This window comes from Macaca nemestrina, chromosome 5 (assembly GCF_043159975.1).
Source record: "Macaca nemestrina isolate mMacNem1 chromosome 5, mMacNem.hap1, whole genome shotgun sequence".
NCBI classification, from domain to species: Eukaryota; Metazoa; Chordata; class Mammalia; order Primates; family Cercopithecidae; genus Macaca; species Macaca nemestrina.
Window position 1 is genome coordinate 16,815,678 of NC_092129.1, and position 24,377 is coordinate 16,840,054.

At 41.2% G+C, this 24,377-nt stretch overlaps 1 protein-coding gene across 2 annotated transcripts in view; it reads right to left on the reverse strand.

Annotated features, from left to right (window-relative positions):
• Positions 1-24,377, reverse strand: part of LOC105499731 (laminin subunit alpha 4) — a 148,829-nt gene that overhangs the window by 49,068 nt on the left and 75,384 nt on the right. For both annotated transcript variants that reach the window (XM_071096337.1, XM_011772502.2), the window contains exons 10-14: positions 22,953-23,064; positions 20,148-20,315; positions 17,440-17,633; positions 10,026-10,142; positions 3,531-3,679 (exon numbers count right to left, since the gene is read on the reverse strand). In XM_071096337.1, coding sequence (XP_070952438.1) covers positions 3,531-3,679; positions 10,026-10,142; positions 17,440-17,633; positions 20,148-20,315; positions 22,953-23,064 — 740 coding nt within the window. The remainder of the gene's footprint in view (positions 1-3,530; positions 3,680-10,025; positions 10,143-17,439; positions 17,634-20,147; positions 20,316-22,952; positions 23,065-24,377) is intronic.

A 24,377-nucleotide genomic window follows, 5' to 3' on the forward strand; every position in this document is an offset into this window, starting at 1 on the left:
GTCACCTAGCGTGGCAAGGTTTTCTTGAGGGTCACACCTCCTCTGCATTCCTCTGTCTTTGCTGAACCCCATTTTGGTTCTATGACGGCTGCCTGTCTGGCAGTAGCAGCAGGAAAAGGGAATGATGATTTAAAAACAGCCTGTGCACCTCTTCTAGCAGGAGTTTGTTTATGTGATAGAGGTCAGGCAGAGGAATGAAGCCATGATGCCAACTACCTAGTGCTTATCCAAATCGGCATTGTTATTTCCTTTCCACAGAGGAAGCCGAGGCTCTAGGAGAGTATGCAGAGCTTGGCCAGGGCACATATTGTCAAGGTTTGTCTCACTCCTGAGGCCTGGTTGCATCCTGGGCCTCAGGAGTGAGACAGCCCCAGCCCTTCCTCAGCACACAGCCCCACCTAAGCCCACCCTCACCCCTGTCCTTTCACACCATAGTCTCTGCCTTTGCCCCTCTCTGGCCTGTGTAAGGTTCATCCAATATTTACTGATTACTCATCACACAGGGTGCTTGCACATTTGCACACAGGGGCTAATAATGTGAGATATAACAGGAATAAAATATGGAAATGCATGGCATCTGGTAATCATCAGGGTTTATTATTATACCTACACTATTTCCTGAATTGGGATTTTAAAACTACGTGTACCCACATAATTTATTTTATTGACAAATACTTCTACTGCCTCTGTAATATAAACTCTAATCTCCACTTTCACAGTTCATCTAAATCCTTTGTCTTAATTTTATTCAGTCTTAAATCCGCCAATTCCTTATTTTTTTTCTCAGTCCCAAACATCGATGATTAGTATCATCACCTCATTTGTCGGTAACCTCCAGAAGGTCCTCTGTGACCCTCGTATGTGACATTGCAGATCCCACACTGGCTCCTGTCTTCAAACCGCCTGACCTGTTGAGCTCGGTAATTGTTCCTCAATCTCCTACATCCAGTTCCAGTCCCTGTGTGCTCCCTCAGAGTGACTTTCTCTATATTTCTTTGGCTACTTTCCTCTCTGTTAACCAAGTCTATCATCATGCTACCTCCTCTACAGAAGGGCTGATTCATTCATTAGGCACAGCGGTTTCATTTTAATTTTTTTTCATCAGAAGAAAAAAATGAGGATAACAATAATAATGGTATTAATCTTTATACCAATGCAGACATGAAATAAAGGTTTTAATGTTTTTATGGAGAAAAGAACCCACCAAGGCAAAAGTGCCTAGGGCCTATAGAAGTCACGGGGCTCTGCTCCACAGAGGCGAGTCTGATCTAAATACTCAATACCTCAATTTGATTCTTCTCTCTTTTCCCCAGCCATCCCATTACTGGGTATATACCCAAAGGATTATAAATCATGCTGCTATAAAGACGCATGCACACGTATGTTCATTGCGGCACTATTCACAATAGCAAAGACTTGGAATCAACCCAAATGTCCATCAGTGACAGACTGGATTAAGAAAATGTGGCACATATACACCATGGAATACTATGCAGCCATAAAAAAGAATGAGTTTGTGTCCTTTGTAGGGACATGGATGCAGCTGGAAACCATCATTCTCAGCAAACTATCACAAGAACACAAAACCAAACACCGCATGTTCTCACTCATAGATGGGAACTGAACAATGAGATCACTTGGACTCGGGAAGGGGAACATCACACACCGGGGCCTATCATGGGGAGGGGGGAGGGGGGAGGGATTGCATTGGGAGTTATACCTGATGTAAATGACGAGTTGATGGGTGCTGATGAGTTGATGGTTGCAGCACACCAACATGGCACAAGTATACATATGTAACAAACCTGCATGTTATGCACATGTACCCTAGAACTCAAAGTATAATAATAAAATAAAATAAAAAAAAAGAAAATTTGACAAAAATGTCACCAAAGCAAAAAAAAAAAAAAAAAAAAAAAACTCAGTACCTGTTCCTCCCCACAACCCCTTCTGAGAAAACGGCTCAGAGAGCAAAATCTGGGGAGGCAGACAAGAAAACATTTTTTTAAAAAAGGGACAAAATACAAATATTTATTAATATTTTAAAATGTTGCTGGCAAGAGTGGTAAGATATACCAAAGAGCATGAAACAAAGCCTTTATTACTTTGCTTTTGTTACTAGGCACAGAACAAGTACTACCTCAATATTCAAATTAAACATGTGCTATTGAAATGGAAGCTTCTTAATGAATTTTGTTTATCTTTGTTTGAGCACAGCACGTAAATCACTGTGTACATCAGACAGATGTGGAAGGATATTCACATTTTGAATGAAGATGTCTCTAAGTTGAAATACTTTCATGAATATATAGTCAGAAATATTCTAAATACAAAAGGACTTGAGGGTGATTGATATTTGGGATCACGTTTCATGTAAAGCATGTAGTAACTGTCTTAGAATCATGCTGGAACACTGTTTGTTGCAGAGTGGCATTATACATAGAAGTTGTATTTTGGAATCCCAATTAATGGGATGTAGCTACAAAATGACAAAAGAATACTGAAGAGAGCCATAAGATGGATCTCAAAAACAACATTCTGCTAATATAGTATATTATCAAAATAGTGTTTTTTCTAAGCTCTATTTTATTGCCTTCATCAAAAGCTTATTTTCTAGGGCCATGATACCGAGCGGGATACAGCACTGTCTCACCCACTGACACACCAAGATTTTATATTACCTCTCTCTTTCTTTTTTTCTCTCTTCATAGGAGATTTGGAAGAGTGTTTGAACATTTTGGCAATCAAGAATAAGAAGGTGATTTATAGTCCGAACAGAAGTTAATCTTGGTTCTTATTTTATTCATGACCTTTACTGGTCCTTTTTCTCTAGTCTTTCTCTATAATGATCTCATTATTTACCTATTATTTCAGGGTCATGAATTCAATTCTGATCTTTCAGTACTTTTCAGTTAACATTAATTGAGTGTCCAAGAGGTGTGTGACTCTCTTCTAGGTGCTGGGAGGAAAATTGCCAATTGATTTTCTCTTAACAGGTGTTGAAATCAAATAGTTCCTGCTGGGTGCTGTAGAGTGTTTATCAGAAGTCAGTTATATTGCCAATTCCCAACCAGCTTTACTTAAGACCCTTGGGTGTGGAAAGATAATACTGTCTATGAAATAAATAGGTGATGTTAGAATTAGACCTTCTAAAGGGATCTGATTTATTTGATAATGTTTTATACAGCATTTATGGCCCTAACCAAAATGTCTTTGGTCATCCTACCAGTAATTGTGGAACAGACACCCTCCTCTTCCCAGGACACAGGCCTTTAATATGACAGATTTTTTAAAACAAAAAAGACCAGCTCCCCCAAACAATTGCAATGAACAATGATGGACTCGCAGATGGACCAACCAACCAACCAACCAACCAACCAACCAACCAACCAACATATCAACACATAAGCATATCCAACCTTAACCAACCTGGTAAAACTGTATTCCAGTAGCTCTGGCATATGGAATTGAATAGTAATATTTTATTCACCCCATGATAGATATTTACATTTCTGAAACCAGGATATTACCTGCTCAGTTCATTAGCTTCTTGTTGAAGTTCCTGTGCATGGTCAATAGCTTCTTGGACTAAATCATGGCTGAGGTTACTTAGGTTAGATAGTTTTACTTGTAGTTCATTTTTAGCTCCATCTATTTCTGCATAAATCCCTGATGCATTCTAAAGAAAAAAATTTTAATAAATAGATTGAATTTAGAAGAACTTAAAACATTTTTCCTAGGCACCAAAAGATAATCTCTATTCTTTCTTATTATGAAGATCAGTAAATTTCAGTGCAGGACCACATAAGTCTAAAATACTCTAAGTAGATATCTATTTATCCTGCACTGCCAGCTCTTTCTTCTGTATTGATTGCTTCCTTAGCATTTACAACCCAGAAATCTCTGCCATTTGAGATCTAAAAACGAAACTAAACTAAAACCTTCAAGTATCCACACATGTCCCTAATGTTACTACAATACTTTTCTCCTCTCTTCGTAGCAAAGTATTTCAAAAAATGGAAGTTGCTTATATATGTTGTCTCTATTTTCTCTTACTTTATATTCCCCATTTTGACCTATTCCTGTCTGATATCTACTCCATTACTCTACCAAGAGAAGTTAACTTAATGACATCAAAGTTACTGAATCTAATGGACATCATTCAGTTCTCATTTGACCTTTCAGCTACCTTTCAGGGGGTTGACTACTTCCTGAAACTCACCTTGTAACCCAGGCTCTCTTGGTTTTTAATCCAACCACAGACCTACGATTTTGCTTAAAGATCATGAAACTGTGTAGACAGATATTCCTGCAAACCCATGACTTTCAGCCTTGGCTGGCCCCTCAATGCTGCAAAGAGATTTGTTCTCCTAGTCACCCAAAGAGTGATTCTAAACATTGTCATTCTTCCTAAGCCAACACTTCCTTCACCCACCCCCATCTGATTCTAAACAGATCACTTTATTTTCTTTTTTCTTTGGAGGCCATAAACTGTTAGTGGGGGACACTTCTTCCACACTTCTGATGTCTCCTCTATATGCAGGGAGCCCAGTGAGTGAAACTCCAGACCTCTCTGCCCTTTTCCTCACTCTACTCCTGTGAGAGGGGAATGGTTGATTTGATGGGTAAATTTGGGAAGAATAACTCTATAGGCTCTGCTCAACTCCACCCTTCTTCGTCTTGGGAGCAAGCTGCCAGCAGAAAGCCTGAATTTTCCTGTGTTCCTCCATATGAAAGCTATTTTGAGCAGAACCCCCATCTAAGCCTCACAGTGTTGCCTGTCTGGGTAGGCACGGCTGCCTAATACTGGGACTGAATGTCAGCTACCCCACTTGGCTAAGAGACCTAAAGCCATGCCTGCTGCTTAGTAGCTTCAGAAATAAGGCAACATCCTTGGTCTCTGTATTTACTATTTTATTTATGTTTCAACCTGTTTAGAACTTGGGTTCTGGATAGGGGCTCTATTTATTGGTAACTCCCTCAGAGACTCCAAAACTAATGAACCGGTATTTCCCCAACTTTTTGCAACCGGCCCCCAGCCCTTCCCCACAAACTCTATAGATGTATTTATAGCTACACCTACACATAAATTTCTCTCCAATTTTAAGAGGAAACGTGTTCATTTTCTGTGTAAAGCATGCTGCCCCATTGTCTTGGTAACCCCGTTATTCATTCTTGCTTCCCAGCTACTGACTCTTCTCAGCTATAAACATGCTCAAGTATCTCGCATCAAAAAACAAACAAACAAACAAACAAACAACCTTATTCTTTCACTTTAGGCTCCCTTCTAGCTTTTTCTCTTGCTTTGACACAGTGCACTTTACAGAAATGATTCTTGCCAAGATCACCAACACCTGGCCCCAAATTGCCAGATCCACTTGACATTTTCCCATCCTCATTTACTGGATCTATCTGTGGTTTGCTACAGTGTTGGTCACTGTCTTCGCTTAAAAGTCTTTTCTTTTCCTAGCTTCTGTGACTATGTTCTCTCCTGGGTCTCCTCTTTCCCTGACCAGGAAAGAGACCATGAAAGTTGGCATTTGAATCCCAGCCCTTTCCTCTCCCCTGAGTGATCTCGCTTCCTTCCCTGAGCGCAGTCTTTGAGTATTCTAATCCATTCTCTACCATCTTACAGGAAAGGTACTCTTCCTATTAAGAAAATTTGACCTGTCCCTTGTCAGAATCAGCCAGTGGCTTTGCAGGAATGAGTCCAATTTCTAAGCATGACATCATCAACTGACCACTCTTCTCTCACCAATTTTATCAATTCTCACAAACCCCAACCCACTATATCCCATAGTCTAATCTTGACCAACTGATTGTTGTTTTAATGCTCCATAATTTTTTCCGGTCTCTTACCTTTGCACATATTTTCCATTTCTGGAATTATTTTCTTTTATTTTCTGTCTAATCTACCTGGAAAACTCTGCTCCTTTCAAATTCAGCTCAAATATCACTTCCTTTTTGAGGTCATCCCTAACCCCCTCAGGATGAGTTAAGCGTTGCCATGTGTTTTTATTATTCATTCGTGTGTCACATGATTGTAATCATTTTAAGTGGTTATTTAACTCATCACATCATACAATCCTAGGAGGCAGGAACTGAGTTTAGCTTATTTTTGTAATCCCAGAATGTAGCACAAAGGGTTCATAGTACAAAAGATTTACTTTTGTGGAGGCAGTATTAAACCTCTAGCCATTTTGGTTGGTCATCTAGGGAACAATACTTTGAAAAAAAAATGTTTTTTATTGTATAAGTGGAAAATAGACCATGGACCTACCACTTTTACTCATTCATTCAATCAACAAATATTCCCCGTGGGCCCATTGTGGACCAGGCACTCTTTTGGGAGGTAGAATACTTTTGAACACAGTCTCCCCTTTTAAGGAATTTACAGTCTAGTGAGAGAGATACAGATAATACACAAGTGATCAAATAAGCAAACAAGCTAATTTCAGGGAGTAAAAGACATTCTGAATAACATACGACGGGTGGGGTGGGATGAGGAGTGAGTGGGGTAAGGGGTTCCTTTGGATGGAAGGGTCATAAGGACACCAGCCGTTTGAAGATCTGAGGACAGCAGGTGCAGAGATCCCGAGGCAGGAAATAAGTATGGTATGTCTGAAAAATAGGAGTTTGTTGGGCTGGAGTGCAGTGAGTGAGAAGAGAGTTGGGTATGTGGTCAGAGAAGTGGGTCTGAGCTGGGGCGTGTAGGGTCTCACGTGCCAGGACAAAATGAGCTTGTTTCTTACTTTCAGTGCCCCTGGGGAGTGTGTATAGTAGAAATAACGTTGGTTATGTTTTGAAAGGATTGTTCTGCTGCTGCATAGAGAGGTGGCCTTGAAGGACAAGGGTGGAGACAACTGGATCAGCTAGGAGGCTCTGGTGGCAATTTAAACTGCAGATGAGGTAACTCGGACCAAAGTGCAGCAGTGGAGTCAAGGAAAGTGCTCAGAAATCAAGATTCAAGGCCTGGTGTGGTGGCTCACGCCTGTAATCCCAGCACTCTGGGAAGCCAAGGTAGGTGGATCATCTGAGGTCAGGGGTTCGAGACCAGCCTGGCCAACACAGTGAAAACCCATCTCTACTAAAAATGCCAAAAATTAGCTGGGCATGGCGGTGGATGTCTGTAATCCCAGCTACTTGGGAGGCTGAGGCAGGAGAATTGCTTGAACTTAAGAGGCAGAGTTTGCAGTGAGCCAAGATCACTCCATTGCACTCCAGCCTGGGCAACAAGGACGAAGCCACATCTCCAAAAAAAAAAAAAAAAGGAAAGAAAAAAGAAAAAGAAAGAAAGAAATCAAGATTCATTTTAGAGATAAGGAGAAAGAAGGAAGCAGTAGTGACTCTGGAGTTTTGATCTGAGCAATTGGGTTGTGCCATTTATTGAGATGGGGAAGACTGGGGAAGGAGTGGGTTTTATTTAAGACATGTCAAGTTTGATATGTCTATTATTAATACACGGTAGATGAGATTGTGACTTTATTACAATCATACTGAGTTCTGACTTGAAAATGTCAAGTAAGCACTTGGATATAGGAGTTTGGAACTCTGTGGGGTGTCATAGCTGGAGGTATAATTGTGTAATCATCGGTGTGTAATTGTTCTTTAAAGCCAAGGGGGTCAATGAGATCAGCTAGGGAGAGAGTATAGTTAGAAAAGAAGGCCTAGGACCAAGCACAGAGCCATTCATTATCCAGAGCAGAGATCAACATGGCCCAGTGTCAAGTGCAGCTCAAATCTTTTTTTTCCTTTCTTTTTCTTTCTTTTCTTTTTTTTTTTTTTTTTTGAGACAGGGTTTCACCTTGTCACCCAGGCTGGAGTGCAGAAACGCCATCATGGTTCACTGCAGCCTCCACTTCTTGGGCTCAGGTGATCCTCCCATCTCAGCCTCCTGAGCAGCTGGGACTGCAGGCATGCATCACCATGCCTAGCTAATTAAATTTTTTTTTTTTTGTAGAGATGGGGGTCTCATTGTGTTGTCCAGGCTGGTCTTGAATTCCTGGGTTCAAGCACTGTCCCCAACCTTGGCCTCCCAGAGTGCTGGGATTAGAGGCGTGAGCCACTGCACCCAACCGAAGCCTGTTTTTATATAGCCCTGAGCTGAGAATATATCTTACATATTTAAGCGGTTGTAAAAAAAAAATAAAAACAAACAAAACCCAGAAAAAAATAAGAGACAGTGGTTGTACGTGGCCTGCAGAGCCTAAAATATTGACCACTTAGAGGGTGTGCAGAGGCGAAGTAAGCAAAGGGGGCTGGGAAGAAACCGCCAGCCAGGGGAGAAGCTGTGAGCGGGTACCACAGCAGCCAGGACAAGGGCACCACCTGGTGTTTAGAGGAGGGAGGACTGAGAAAGCCTGGGAGAGACAGGCGACCCTGGTTTTGGCTACAGGTGGGTCACTGGTGATCTGGACAGGAATAGTCTCAGTGAAGGGAATGGAACCCACTTCAGAAATGGCCGAGTATAGGGGACAGTGGGAATCTGGGAGGTAGAAACAGCAATGGTAAGTCACTGTTGAAACATTTTACTGTGAAGCTGAGCAGAGTGGTAGGACAGAAGTTAGAGGGGATGCAAGCTTTATAAAATATATATATTTTTTTACAGGGCTTTTTTCTTTTGGATATTTAAAAGATAGGAGACAGTACAGCATGTTTGTATGCTGATGGTAGTGATTTAGTAAAGAATGAGAAACTGGGTGATCCAGAAGAAAGAGGGTATAACTTGAGGAGTGAAACCCTGCAACCCGTTTTCAAGGTGAGGAAGGATGGGGTTTGGGGCACAGGAAGGGGCCGGGCAGGAGAAGGAATGCTTACAATGGAGGGGAGGCAGAGGTGTGGGTGCAAATGCAGGCAGGCCAGCGGATTTGGGGAGGAAAGATCAAGGGAGTTCTTTTCTGTTTGTCTCTGATTTTTCAGAAAGCAGGAAGCCAAGTCACCAGGCAGAACTGATAGCAGGCGAAGTGGGTTCCCACCAGTTGCATGCAGTTGCTCTGGTATGGCCATGGTGCTGGGGATGAGTCAGTAATCTCAGGTAGGCACAACAGACGAACAGGCAGATACGGTAGTTAAGGGTATTTTGAAAGAATGATTATGTCGGTAATTTGAGTTGCTTAAGGAGGGAAGAAAGCACATGAGAGGGGTAGGGTAAGAAAGGCAGGGAGGTCTCCATGTGGCCAGAGAATTACTGGAGTGGGCATTCTAAAGTAAGTGAGATAGGAGATGTGCTCTGGGAGGGAGATGCTTGAGACTAGGGTTTGGGAGGAGGTACTGTTACTGAGGACAAGACCTGGGTATGGCCACAGGTGGGATAAGAGGGGTGGGCTGGAGGATGAGCTTGCTGGAGGGGACAAGTTCAAGGAGCTGGAGGTCAGAGAGTTGATGACTTCATCCACATGGGTTTTGCTGTCACCAAGGAGAGTGATGGGGGTCAGGTTGGAGAGAAAGACAGAGAGTTCGGTGTTGAAATAGTCAAAGGATGAGACGACAATCAAATGGCCTGAAAGTGATATCTTTCAAAAGGTAATAAAAATGAGCTGAGAGTTATTTCATGAGAGTTCAGTTCACTGCATTTTATTGGAAATTTTCTACTTCTACAAAATGTGGTTTTTGTTGATTTTGAAAACCAGATTTATTAAACACAACTTTATGAGTAAAGAGCAAGTAGGATGGATCGAGAGCAGCACTTTCAGTAGAACTCTCTGCAAGAAGTTCCACTATATTCAGTGGCGCAATGCCTGTTTCTGCACATGCTTGTGCCACTGAATGTGGTCGCTGCTAGCTCTGTGGCTAATGTGACTGAAGAACTAAAATTTTAATTTTATTTAATTTTAAGCAATTTAAATTTAAGTAGTCATATGTGGCTAGTGACTGTTGTACAGTGCAAGAAACTAAAACATTCAGTCATCTGATCTTTATAATGCCTGCTCACTTGATAGATCTGAATTTATTATTATTCTGTGACCCTGAGCTGCTGTTGCAACCTGCTGGAAATACAAACCTGAGCAAATCACGTGCGTCCTTACCTTTATTATATCATGAAGTTCTGAAAGAGTGAGGCGAGGTGTTGTCAGAGAGTCCGCAGATGTGCTCAGAGACACGTTCACCGCTTCCATTTGTTCCCTCACTCTTTCCTGTTGTTTCTGCAGGAACGAAGAGTAAGGGAGAGTGAAATGAATACATCTTTAGGGAAAGCATCGGGGAGAGCATTAAATACCAACTTGCTCTCTTTGGACTCAGACAAATCTGGGTTCCTATCCCAGCTCCATCCTTGCTGTGTGCCTTTGGGGCACGCTACCTGTTTGATGCTGTTTTCTCATTTATAATATGGAGACAACGACAGTAAGAATCTTGGGAGATTAGATGCATGGAGGATTATTATAACACTGTCATTTCAAAGAGAGCTAGCGCATTAGAGAGGGCATTTGACTCTTTTTCCCAGAATATAAAGGACTATGGACACGCCTGTAATCCCAGCACTTTGGGAGGCCGAGGTGGGCGGATCACAAGGTCAGGAGATCGAGACCATGGTGAAACCCCGTCTCTACTAAAAATAGAAAAAATTAGCCGGGTGCAGGGGCGGGCGCCTGTAGTCCCAGCTACTCGGGAGGCTGAGGCAGGAGAATGGCGTGAACCCGGGAGGCGGAGCTTGCAGTGAGCCGAGATTGCGCCACTGCACTCCAGCCTGGGGGACAGAGCGAGACTCCGTCTCAAAAAAAAAAAAAAAAAAAAAGGACTATGGAGACAGGATTGAACACAGGCTCTACATTTGCAGTGATTGGAATATGAATTAGTTCTAAAAGCATTTATCATGTGCCAGCTCTGGGCCTGACACAAACAGCACATTTGGACAGGAACAGAGAATATACGAAAATAATCTTAATGTCCTTTTAAAAATTAAATGTGGCCCTACTATTAAAGCATCAAATTGTAATCTTGCTTCATACCACTCAGAGCTCTTTATTGTAAATGCTCAGATGTTTTGAGAAGGGAAAGTAAATATTAATACACGTCTTGATGAGTACTTTAATTTCTACCTTCACTTTTAGGTTCTAGAGGCAGGGACACTGATTCTGAAGAAATATTATGGAGCTTCCAGTGAGTTTAGCGTTTGAAAGAAACATAGAAAGAAACTTTAGGAGGGAAAAGTAAAAGACTCATTTTACAAGTTGAGTAAAAAATGAGTTGAAGTTACCTTAGAAACAGTGACTTAAGTTAGAGTTGAAATATACATTATGGTGAAATCTAGGATATCATAGAAATAATTATAGAAGCCTAGATAGAGAAGGAAATACTTTAAAACTTTTTAAGTTCATCTTGATGTCCTTTCTTACTCCCTGCAGCCTTTCCTGACTTCGTGAAAAGGAAGAATGGAACCCATCTTCTCCAAATATGTTGCTATGGGGTAGATGTAGATCTAGAGACAGAAAAGAATCACATTTGAACATCCTCTTAATGCAAGAACATTTTAAAAGAATCAATTTCCCCTGAATATCCATCAAGCCTAATACAGTGTGACTATCTGAGATCAATTATTCTTATCTTTACAAAGACTGGGAGTTACACAGCTGTGGACAAAAGCAATATTGTAAAATGTGTGTATTAAAGTATGTAAAAGAAGGGAGTTGAAAAAAGGTTGGTATTATTTACCTCTTACAGAACTGTTTTCCTTTTACAGTGTTCTTTACCCCTTCTGTAAGTTCTCTCTGAGTGACTGCGGGAGAACACTACTAACATCCTGAAGTCAGAGACAAACTTCAAAACTGTGTGCTAATAGCACTGTATATAAGCTTATTTGCAGTAGATGAAAAACAATATGCTTCAAGTTAATGAATTTCTCCCATTGACCATATATAGCATTAGACAGAAATGAATAAAATTAGCTTTGAAACAAATAAAGGTATTTCCACAGAAAAGTGGTCAGCTTGAACAAAGTAAAATGTTGAAAACTGATAACTATGAAAATGACGTAACTGTCACTATTCAGTATGCTTCACTGTGCATATCACATATGCAAAATATAGAAAAAGTTCCATGGTCAAAAAAAAAAAAAATCACCAAAAACCAAAAAACAAAAAGAAAAAACAGTCCCTGGAAGCTAAAGCTTCAGTATATAATTAATAATCCCCAAACAGTGCTTTTGAAGGAGTAGTTTACTTACTTTTAAAATATACTATCTCATGTTCATCTGATAAGATTTTAATCATTCTGTTACCCTTTGGGGTTAGAAGTAAGATGACAAAATAATGTAATTGCTAGTTGTATGGCTACTATTGGCACACGTCAAAATGATTAAGCTCTGTGGGTACTTTTTTGGTTTTGTATGAGAACTGAAATTTGGGGGTTATTCTTTTCTAGCCCATGCTATAGGTGTAATAGTGAAATGTAAAATTAAAACACTAAATTTGGGCCGGGTGTGGTGGCGCACGCCTGTAATCCCAGTTACTCGGGAGGCTGAGGCCACAGAATTGCTTGAACCCAGGAGGCAGAGGTTGTGGTGAGCTAAGATTGTGCCACTGTACTCCAGCCTGGGTGACAGAGTAAGACTGTGTCTCAAAACATCAACAACAACAACAACAAACCCACTGAAGTTTGTTTTCTAAAACACAGAGTCAAATTCCAGTAAGGTCAGATCCATTCAAATCTCTTTGTCGTAAGAAAGACTACAAATAAAACATTGGATTTTAAATTTTGTTGGAAAGAATTAAAATTTCATGATATTTAAATATGCAAAAGTTTGCAAAAGAATGGTAAAAGTAGGGTTTAGTAATTTAGAAGTCCAAGTTAATACGAAATAAATAAGAGTATTTGTAATCATGAAGAACCAGCATACATAAATCAAATCTGTATTACTTGAGAGTGCTACAAGCATTTGTCCATCCATCTGTTCATCAACAAATGTAGCAAATGCAAGTTATCGTGTTTGGTGCTAGGAAGATATAATTTGTGTGAGGCAGGAGTGCCACCCTTGGATGCTCACAGTCTAGGGGTATTAGACTAGATGCATACCATCACACACACACACACACACACACACACACACACACACACACACACAGTTATGCATTGAGCAATTAAAAGTGACTCCTAGACAGGAACATAGAAGAATATACGCTGAATGTGATGAAGCCTGGTGATCATTCCAGTGGTACAACCAATGACTGCACCAGTAGAGAGGAAGGAGGAACTCCTTCTGGCAGCTAGAGTTCTTTTTTTTTTTGAGGTGGAGTTTCACTCTGTCAATCAGGCTAGAGTGCAATGGCACGATCTCAGCCCACTGCAACCTCTGCCTCCTGGGTTCAAGTAATTCTCCTGTCTCAGCCTCCCAAATAACTGAGACTAGAGGTGCCCGCCACCATGCCCGGCTAAATTTTGTATTCTTGGTAGAGGCAGGGTTTCACCATGTTGACCAGGCTGATCTCGAACTCCTGACCTCAGGTGATCCACCTGTCTTGGCCTCCCAAAGTGCAGGGATTACAGGCGTGAGCCACCGAGCCAGCATTCTTAATCTGGGGTTAAGGTAGACTACCTGAACTTGCCTGTCAGTCTTATACGTGTGAACAAGTGCACATTTTTCTCATGGCAGGGATATGTGTGTGTGTGCGTGTGTGTCTGTGTGTGTCTGTGCACGCACATGTTCCATAGTTTTCACTGAATTCTCAAAAAGATATAAGACTGCAGCAATATAGGAACCACTGGACTCGAGTGAGTAGGTGAGGCACTCTACGGAGAGAGACACTTAACCTGGCTTAAAGGCTAGACAGAATTACTCATGGATGAGAGAGATGAGCGAAGGAGATACCATGAGCAAAAGCAATAAGAAGAAAATGTGCATGGTCTCCAGTGGCTAAGAGGCAGAGTCTGTAGGAAAGTCAAGAAATACCACTGGAGCAGTAGGTGGACTCAGACCATGGGTGGCTAAGAATTTACCTTTCTTAAGTAGGAAGCCATTGAAGGCATTTGATGAAGGTTGATTATATAGTTTCTATATATTTAGAGGGATACCTTGAAATCGAATCTGGCAGTAATCTCAAGGGGAGAGAAGCCAGGAGCCTAGGCAGGGGGCAGACCAAAATATATACAAGTGAGACACAAAGGACTGGAGAAATCACTGCTCACAGAACCCCAGAGCAGGAGGGGCTGACTTAGAGCCTGGGGACTTGGAGGGGAGAGAACCCTGGACAAGAATGAGAAAGAATAAGAAAATAGGAAGAGAAATGGGAGGAAAAAAGGTTTGATTTTCAGCAGGTAATAGCAAGGCTAATCCATGTGGCTATTCCCGCAAACAGACACAAATATGAAAGTTGTCCTGTGGGGCTCAGTTTTGAATAAGGAGGCAGATCCACAGATAAATCCCTTTTAAGGACTGAAGCAGTGAGATTGGGTGAAGTCACTGAGGGCGGAGATGGGGGCAAAAGGGGTGCAACTGTGGCTAATGCCAGATCCAAAGGTCAGGAAGAGGAAGGAGAACCGAGAGGGAGCAGGACTTTCAAATTCCTCAACGCTATGCTGTTCCCTTCCTGAAATCTTGCTCATGCTGTTCATTTGTACGCAGTAGAAGGGTCTGTTTGGTAAAGTGAAAATGAGCACTACCATTTGTCTGAATCAAAAATGCCAAATTTTTGGTAGCCACATGCATGAAGTTTAAAAACAAACTGTGTAAGTTTATTTAAAACCTATTTTGGCAATCATTCACTTTTAGAACTGAAGTCTCTTCATATAGGCAACACTGTCCTCCTGCTTGTTACATTTGCAAAGTCCACTGTGCCCTGCACACACCCTGACATTTACCAACCACCAGCAAATCAGCTAGTTTGTGCTTATGCAGACACTTTGGTTCTCAGTTCACTGACTGTGTGCTACCCTTCCTGATTATAAAATTTACAAAGGACTTTGGAGATAAGATCTATTCCTTAAAATAAATCAAAAGAGAACCGAACATGTTAACACACAAAATACGTGTTCTCTAGCACAAAGCTATGTAGAAGACAAAGCACTTGGCTGAGATCGAGAACTCACAATCTAAAATGAGAACCAAATACAGTTTACTACTATCGGTAGTATTAATAATAGGTCTTGCTTTTTTCTCAGCAGTAAACATCACTCCCTGTGGCTAAGGGCACAGCTGTAGTCTGGCTGGGGTCTCCTGCAGGCCAGTGCTTGCCCTTGTCCTACCAGGACCGGTCTGGGTTGGCAGGTCCACTTCTCATTTCAGGGCTTGCAGGACTGAACATAGTTCTGGGTCTTCATTGGTGAACCCTGGGAATTGTTGCATGAGGTTGCAGTGTTGTTTCCGTCTCACTTAAATGCTCTAAATTTTCTCTTGGGAATAGAATAGTGTTATCCTGCAGGCTTCGGGTATGGGCTTAAATCTTTCAGGATGGGAAGAATCACTCATTCTTTATATTACTTAGCACTGAAAATGCATCTTCAATAAACTTGGGCACAGTCTGACAAAACTACAGGATCCTCAAATTGGAAAGTCCTTAAGGTTTTCATTACATCAACACATTTTTTACTGAGTTGTTACTTTGTGTCAGGCATTGTGCTAAATGCTCCATGATTCAAAGACAAAGGAGACACGATTCCTTATTTTTTGGAGCCCTGAGTTCAATGGGGAAGACAGATTCATTAGCAAATGATCACAATTCAGAAACAGAGCTGTGCAAAACATGTGATGGGATTGGAGTATAGGTTGGGTCTTCTGGAGAAAGTGGTGCCTGAGGTAAGACTTAAAGGATGAGTGAGGTTAGCCAGATGAGTCGAAAAGAAAAAGTGGTCTCCATTCCAGGCAAGTGGGATTACTGGTAGTGTGATATTGCCTGAACAGAATGTGTGAGGCAGAGAATAAGAGGTGAGGCTGAGGAGGCTGGTAGGGTCAAATCAGAGGGAGTCCCGAATGCCACGTGAAAGAGCATAGGCTATCCTATAGGATAGTGTCTTTCAGAGGTTAACAATGAATTATACGTTGCAACCTGGTACACATATGTAAGGCAGAACTGCGAGGAAACTATACCTTGCTATATGTGTTACACTTTGATATTTTCTATTCCCTTGATTTCATTTTCTTTTATCTATCTCTTAAAAAAAAAAAACTGCTGGTTACAACCCATGAAACTTATTCTGTAACCCGCGAAATGACTCACAAGTTGCAGTGTCAAAAGCACTGTTAGAAGTGATGAGGAGAAATGAAAGGATGGATGGGCACACGTAGTTGCGGTCAGACTGTGACGAAGGTGAGCCGCTCTGGCAGGGTGGAGAGGATGGCTTGGAAGGAAGCAAGGATGGAGGAGAGAGAAGGGGAGACTGTTTTGGTAGAGAAACAACGAAAGTCAGAGCTAGAGAAGTTGTAGAGGAATGGAAAAGAAAGAAGAGAGCTAAAACCTGTCACATAGTAAACCTGGGAGGAACCTGTGGTTGACTGGATGTGGAGGAGGGAAAGGGGGACACTTCAAGGGTAAGGCGAGTCCCAGCGACTACCTTGAAACAATAAGATAATCATGCATTCATTTAACAACAAAAATGCTATCCCAACCGTATTATTCTAAAAAATACTGGCTAGGGATTTGCTCGCATTAGCAAATAGTGCTGATGAGTGTAATTAACTTTTATTTAAGAAATTTTACAAGGATTCTTACTAAGGGGCAATGATGACTGAAAATCGGGCTAGAGAGCCTAGTTGAAGTGGCTTTTGCCGACCACAACAATACATAACTGAATTCATGAATTTGCTCATAATTGGTTTGTATTTGTTCACAGTATTCTTTTCTCCCTAATCTTTTAAAGTATGTTTGAACATGCATGTGTCATCCTATCAAAAGATGACCCCTCTTGATGCTGGTGGCTGTGAATACACGCATTGCTTGAAGCAGACACGTGACCGCTACCAGTTCTCAGCTCTGTAGGTGTGGGCATGCACCAAGTCTGGCCCCATGAGATGACTATCTGTGTAAGCTATGGTCACGCCTGGGAATCTTCCTCACCTTCCTCTTTGCATTTGCATGGCCTTGGCAATTAGTCTCCTTATCCCTGCAGCTGCTGACCAGCCAGACTGTGAGATTTGCTTATAGTGCCTTTCCAAAAATTACACATACCCAGAACACACGGTTTTGAGATGCTTTGGCCTTCTAGTGGTCTCAGTGTAAAAAAAGCTATGCGTTGCTTACCCACTTGCAAGAACAACAGATCCATACACATGGATACAAGCACCAGAACTACTGCATTCTTATCAAAGCAAGAACTAGACAATTATCCTAGTTTCAAGTTGATTTTAGGAACACACATGTTAGTAATTTATGGCAGCAAAAAATACACCAATATTTTAAAATATAAGTATTTAAATATACCAATATTTTAAAAAAATTTATATCAACTGCCCCTTCTTGGTGTACCATCACACTGCTGATGCTGAAATGCATTGATGGTGAGTGTCCACTGTACCTCGTGGTCCCGCTGCCTGGCTGCTGTGGCCCTGTTCATGTCTTCGGCATCCCTGACGTGGTTAAGGGCCTGGTCAAGTGCTTCCTGGAGATCTGACAACTTAGCATTGTAGTCGTCCAGCTGCTCCAGGACGACAGGAAACAGAGTGCGGGTCTCATTGTGCAGCCGCTGCCAGCTCTCAGCCTGGCTCAGCACTGGGAAGAAGTGGAGACAGAGGCTCAGTGTGGCTTTCTCCTGTTTGCTCCCATTCCTCCCAGCATTTTGCAAAGTTGGAAAATTTTCAGGCCATGCCTTCTTTAGCAATGGGGATTGAAGCTATTGTTCATAAAGATAGCTCCTCCACCTTTTAGATTTGAAGTAAAAAAAATCCTAGTTTTTAGGGTTTGGGAGCCCCTGGATAACAGTCAGTTGAAAGAAGGGTTTGATTAGTTTTCCCACAGAAGTTGTGCTTTTTGTGAAAACCATGTCATTATACTATGCTTATTATTATCCAGAATATTAATAATTTTACTCTGTAAAGGGGACTTGGCTATAGTAAGGTTTTTACTATTAAAAATAACCAAACTCGTCAGTAATAAGGCAAAATGATGTGCATAACCACTCATTTTCTATAGTTTTTCTAGGCAACCGTTTTTAGTTGGCTCTACTAGGTCAAATCCAAACCATGATTTTGGTGGAAAAAAGATTAAATGGCAATGAGATGATGTTCTTAAACTTCGCATGTGTCTTTATTCTCTGCTCAAAGACACATGCATTGAATATGTGCCTTAATTTCTGTTTTCTTCAGGGAATATTAGTTTGTCTTGTTGAGATTTTCTTCCATCACTGTAAGCAGAACACAAAAGTTCCTGGCTGAGTATAGAAAGTGTTGGAAAATGCATTCTAGGTGGAAGGAGGCCGAGTGGGAGATGTCATTGGTCCCACCTCTCCAGGGCAGCCTTGTTAAATTCCACAGTAGGCGACGAGCTTGGAAACATCTGGCAGTGACTGACATCAGAGCTCTAGCCTTTCTGAGTCTGACTCAGAACTGGGGCCTGAGATTCTTCTTTGGTTCTTATTATTTCTAAGACTTTACACATTTGCCACCATAATGAACCTGTATGTCAATAATGTCTCTCTACAGTATCCACAATAATGGTTAGCAGAAGTTGATAGTGACAGTTGTAGGAAAACGACCTACTGCCCTTTAATCGTTTTTGTGTCACTAGTCCCTTTGTAATTGAATGAAGCCTTCAGACTGCTTCTCACAGTGTGTTCTAAAATGCATAAAATAAAATATATAGAACTTAAAAGGAGACTAATATATTTAAAAACCAAACTGGTAATATAATAATGTATATGCTTCTTTACTAATCCCGTAACTAACAAGATCTAAAGGTGGATCTAATAGCTACCATAATTTTGAGTTTTTGGTGAATTTAAACAGTGTTATGAGACAGCAGCAGCTAAAATATAATATGCAAATCTGTGATTTCTCTCACTGAGTGTGTAGGTTAAACCAATTGTTTGCAGCTCTTCCAATCAAGAGTGGAGTCTATCTCTCTACTTCTTGAGTCTGGGCTGGTCTTAATCAGTAAAATGGATGTGACATTGCTGAGCTCCAAGCCTTGCTTTAAGAGACCATGTGCTTTTCATTCTTGCTCTCTTAAAGCTGCTGTTATGTGAATAACCTGGACTAACCTTGTTGAGTGAAGACCTCACATGGAGGGAGAGGCCCAGCCTTCACAGCCAGCCCCAGACATCTGAGTGAGCTCAGCCAACATATGTCACATGGAGCAGAGATGAGCTGTCCAGGTTGAGTCCAGCCTGAATTGCCAACTCATGAAAGCAGGAGCAATAAATGGTTATTGTTTTAAATGAATACATTTGTGGTGGCTTTAGTTTAGTTTAGTTTTGTTTTGTTTTGAGACGGAGTCTCACTCTGTCATCAGGCTGGAGTGCAGGGGTATGATCTCGGCTCACTGCAACCTCCACCTCCCAGGTTCAAGCAATTCTCCTGCCTCAGCCTCCTGAGTAGCTGGGACTACAGATGCATGCCACCACACCCAGCTATTTTTTTGTATTTTTAGTAGAGGTGGGGTTTCACCTCATTGGCCAGGCTGGTCTCAAACTCCTGACCTTGTGATCCACCTGCCTTGGCTTCCCAAAGTGCTGGGATTACAGGGGTGAGCCACAGCGCCCGGCCTGGGGTGGCTTGTTATAATAGTAATTGATAACTGATACAGTGATCAAGTGATAGATTCAATAATATTACTGTGGTTTGGTGCCTATACTCATCGCTAAAGGAAATGTTAAATTTCCACTGGAGGCTAAAAGATACTAAAGTCATTCATGGTCTTCACAGCATGAATATTTCTGGGCTTGTAGCATTCCTGCCTTCTCAATAAAATTTCTCTTACTGTAGTTCTGGGAATTGGTTTCCTTTAGCCTTCCTTCTACTGTTTTATACGTTTTCACCAAATGCTATAGATTCCTTATGGCATCTCAGCTGTTTTCAGGGGCTCAAAGTTGGGCCTGAATCTAAAAATCTTGGTTATAAAGTCAAGTTGTCCTGAATGATTCCCTGTGGCCACATGTAGATTCTAAATAGCTCTGAACACAGGAAATTGGTTGCTTTGACTATATGTTGCCCTAGGTTTACCGTCTGCTCTTGGACCCACAAAGAGGGCAAACATGTGCTGGGTCAGCTACGAGAGGAATACACCTACGTTCGTGAGCCTCATCTGCCTCCTCATCGACAAGCTCCCGTTGGGTGAAAAATGGTTGACGGCGTCTAATCTCCTCAAGCATCTTCTGGGCCAACACCAGCTTCTCAGAGATTTCCTTGGGGCTAAGTTCATGCTCTTCCCCATAATAGAGCATCTTGTTGTTGATCTCTGAAAGGAAGAACATGGTGAAGCAAGGCAGCAGGGAGAGATGATCGGGCACTAGAAATGCAAGGGAGCGAGGGCTGTGGGCAAAGGACAGGGCAGATCCTGAAATGGAAAGAGAGACTTATTCAAAGGCAGCGTGCTGCTAGTGTTCATGCTGTGAATCGCAGCGAGCATGGAAGCTCATCACCTAATCCACGAAGGAGAAAGACACGAGGAAACCACTCTTCTCTGCTTCCTATGTGGAGTCTTCAGAATGGGAACTGGCTAATGCAAAACCTGCTTGGCTTTCATCCTCATCTGGTTTCCACAGTGATTCGAGAATGCTAATATTCAGCATGAAATACTGTAACTTGATACTCAAGGCATCCAAATCTACAGTCTTTGATCAGCCTTTTATATAACATATTTAACTTAGAGAAAATGCTCAGTGATCACTCCTGTCATGGGTGAGATTATTAATATGTAGGAGTTATTAATTGTATTTTAGACAAAGATTTGATCAAAGCTTTAAGCCAAAATGAGAGCATATTGCTAGCTGTCCAAATGAGTCTTTCAAATTATTTCACAGGCTAAATATAAAATGGGGGTTTGTTATAATATGATGTGAGCTTTGGCTCATTCATAGTTATTTTTTGGCAGTTGCTGTTTGCCTTTTAGAGTGTGACCACTCTGGGTCATTTTCACCCTACTTCCATAAGTCGGGTGGAGAATTTTAGAACTGGAGGGACCACTGAGGCTCAAAGGGATTAGGTGACCTGTCTAAATATTAGCAGACTGAAATACTTCTTTGAATCCCTCATTCCTACTACATATGATGAGAAGAAAGGTATGTAATTGTCACCTTGTTCTACTGCAGCTCCAGGAGGAAGCATTTTATCTTCCTGGCATAAATGAAATTGCGTGTCTGTGGTTTACTATGATCTATGTGGTTGGCCAGACCTGATGGGTAAACAAACATTGGTGTCACATAAATCATACCAGGATAAGGGGTTGTATTTTATGTAGATAATAGTTTGAAGGTCACCAGCGGTTATTTTAGAGATGGCTGGGAATAAGGAATGACATATAATTGGTGCACAGCATTCCAGAATTACATAAAGGGATGAAACATCCACTCTTCAAGTAAAGTCTAAAATATTAACCTGTGAAACAAACTAAATGAAAATTTTTTTCCTCAGCTCTAGCACTTGCGATGCTGAATTCTTTGGCATTTTGATGCAAGTCTTATATTTACAATTTTGGCTTGTTTTAGTTTAGCTACTTGCAGTATAGATTAGAAAAGGGAAATACAGGCAACAGTATTTTTGCCTTTGGTCTTTGGAGACTATTCATACATTATATTAAAAATTTAAAAACTGATAGAAGTTATTGTTTCCCATTTACATTTCCCTTGTATTTTTTTCATCTTTTCCCATGCTTAAAGGATCAAATAAGAGGGTTCAGATCCTTTGCAAATGAAACACTTTGAATCAAAACATGGGTTACAATAGCAAAGGTGAATTATTTTCTCTGAATAGCTTACTAGGGTCCTGGCATTTGCTGCCTAAAGAGGCATTTATTTCTTAGTTGGATAAGGTCATGTTTTCTTCCAGGTTCAATCTTACTTTTTGAACAAATCAATAGTAACTCTAAATGCTATAGAAAAAGAATATTTTGTCAGGAAATGCAAAAATATGAGCTATGAGAGAGGATGTGAGTGAGGAGTGTTTGGATTGCATGTCATTTGCTTTTATTGTTTATTATAGGCATCAAAGGAAACACGACAAATGATTAATCTTTTCTATATCCCTTTGCATGGAATATGCCCCAGTATAAAGACATGAATCTTCCACTGTGGGTCCCTTTACTGCCACTGTGCCCTGGGATGCACTTGGTATTGTCATCCAGCCCTTAACATATAGTGTAATAAAAACTATGGAAATGCAGATACTGGATCTTAGCAAACTCTCACCCAAGGAAATCTTCTTTATCCTATAACAGATGAAGTCTGCTGTTTTTTGCTGGTAAATTGCAGTCCAGCTATTAGTGCACTATTAAAATAGTCTTCAAGATTATCCTGCGTTTATTGGAAGTGAGAGCACAAATTAAGCAAACCTCCAAGAGGGAAGGTACAATCATTCACAATGCTTTAGGACAAAGAAATCTCCCACAGTCCCCCGCCTTCCTTTTCTTCTGGGTTGGGAGCCCAAGCATGTTGCCCGATTGGCCTTTGGGAAAGCCCATCATAGAAACAGCTTGTGATGATTTGGGTCAACTGACAGTTTACTGGCATTCTAAAGGCAATGTTGTTCTCTGCAAATAACTGGGAACAATCTGTGACTCCTACTCAACTCTTGCATTTTAGAGACACCATAGCATGCAGTCTCCTCTGTCAGAAGGGTATTCTGAGGAATGCCTAAAAAGGGAATGATTTCATACATTGATCCTCGAACATCAAAACATAGTAAGTAGGGATGAGTGCTCAGAAATCCCAGATAAACAAACTTGAAATAAAGACCTTACACAAGTTTAAACCCATAATACTGTACCAACAAGTTCCTGGCACACAGCAAACACTGAACAGTAGCCATTGTGTCTACTGTTGTTAATAACATGAGTGTTTCCTTGATATTAAACTGAACCAGAAGAGAATATATTTACCTTGGATTTTATCCCTCATGTCATGGGCTTGCTCTACAAGCTGACTTGCGTGTTTAATGGTGTCCATGCTTTCCTTCTGAATAAGTTGCCCTTTTCTGGAGGCTTGATTTTCCTACAAATAATCCATATAAAGCTAGATTAAATGTATGAGAAAAGAATGTTGCATAAGCACCGATAGGGAAGGGTGGGCATAATGTGTTTCATAAACATAAATCTTCCTGGCATGTGAAAGTTCCATAACATATAACATCATCCCAAAAATAATGCATAAAAGCTAATGTGATGGCCAGTTCTAAAATTTTTTTGACTTTTCCATAAGTTATTGGGGTACAGGTGGTATTTGGTTACCTGAGTAAGTTCTTTAGTGGTAATTTGGGAGACTTTGGTGCACCCATCACCTGAGCAGTATCGACTGCACCATATTTGTAGTCTTGTATCCCTCCCCCTCTACTCTTTCCCCAAGTCCCCAAAGGTCATTGCATCATTCTTATGCCTCTGCATCCTCATAGCTTAGCTCCCACACATCAGTTGGAACATACAGTGTTTGGTTTTCCATTCCTAAGTTACTTCACTTGATGGCCAGTTTTAGAATGACAGAATGCTATAAAATCTGGTGCTATTCCTATACCATCAGTCACAGTTCAATCCCAACCAACTGCCTTTCATATGTAATTTATTCTTCAAATTTTTACTGTATCTCAAGGTGCTGGACTAGAAAATTGCCTATGTCTGCTGATCATTTTGACATTGTGCTGACTGAAGAGTTTAAAGTTTCAAAGAGAAAATTGTTGAAAAAATAGGCAGACCTTGAAATGCACCATGCTTCCAGTGGCTCCTGGGTGGTCCAACCACTGCTGAAATTGAATTACCACAGAGATTTCAAGGATTATTCTCCCTGGGTTAAAATGCTGTTTTCAGTGCTTCATTCCAAATTCCCACCAACATTGAGGGCACTTGTATACAAATAACTGCACAAGCAGATTTGGCTCAGCGTGAATGGAGCTCTTCTCTGAGAAGCTGATTCTATTCTCTCAACTCGGGAGACACTGTTTCAGAGATCTCACACAGTATTTGTCAAAAATAATGCCCAACTCAAATGTGGCCTCTGAAGAAAGGGTTTGTGTGGGCGTCTGTGTGTATGTGTGTGTTTTTGTGTGCGTGGTTAGGGACAGAATGTGATCTAAGAGCACAGACATGATTCAAGGACACCACCCTGTATGCACAGCACGGGCGACACGTACTTCCTTTTGGGATTCGAAAGACTGATCTGTGGGTTATATTTAAGAGGAAGAAGAGTTCTTTAGTCTGGCATTTGGTAAAATGCCCACTTGCCTTGTCTGGTGCTGTTTTTGGCTCAGCTCTTTAAAAACTGCTGCAATACATGAAGGAGCTGTGGGGTGATCTGCCACCCAGAGCGCTGGTAGA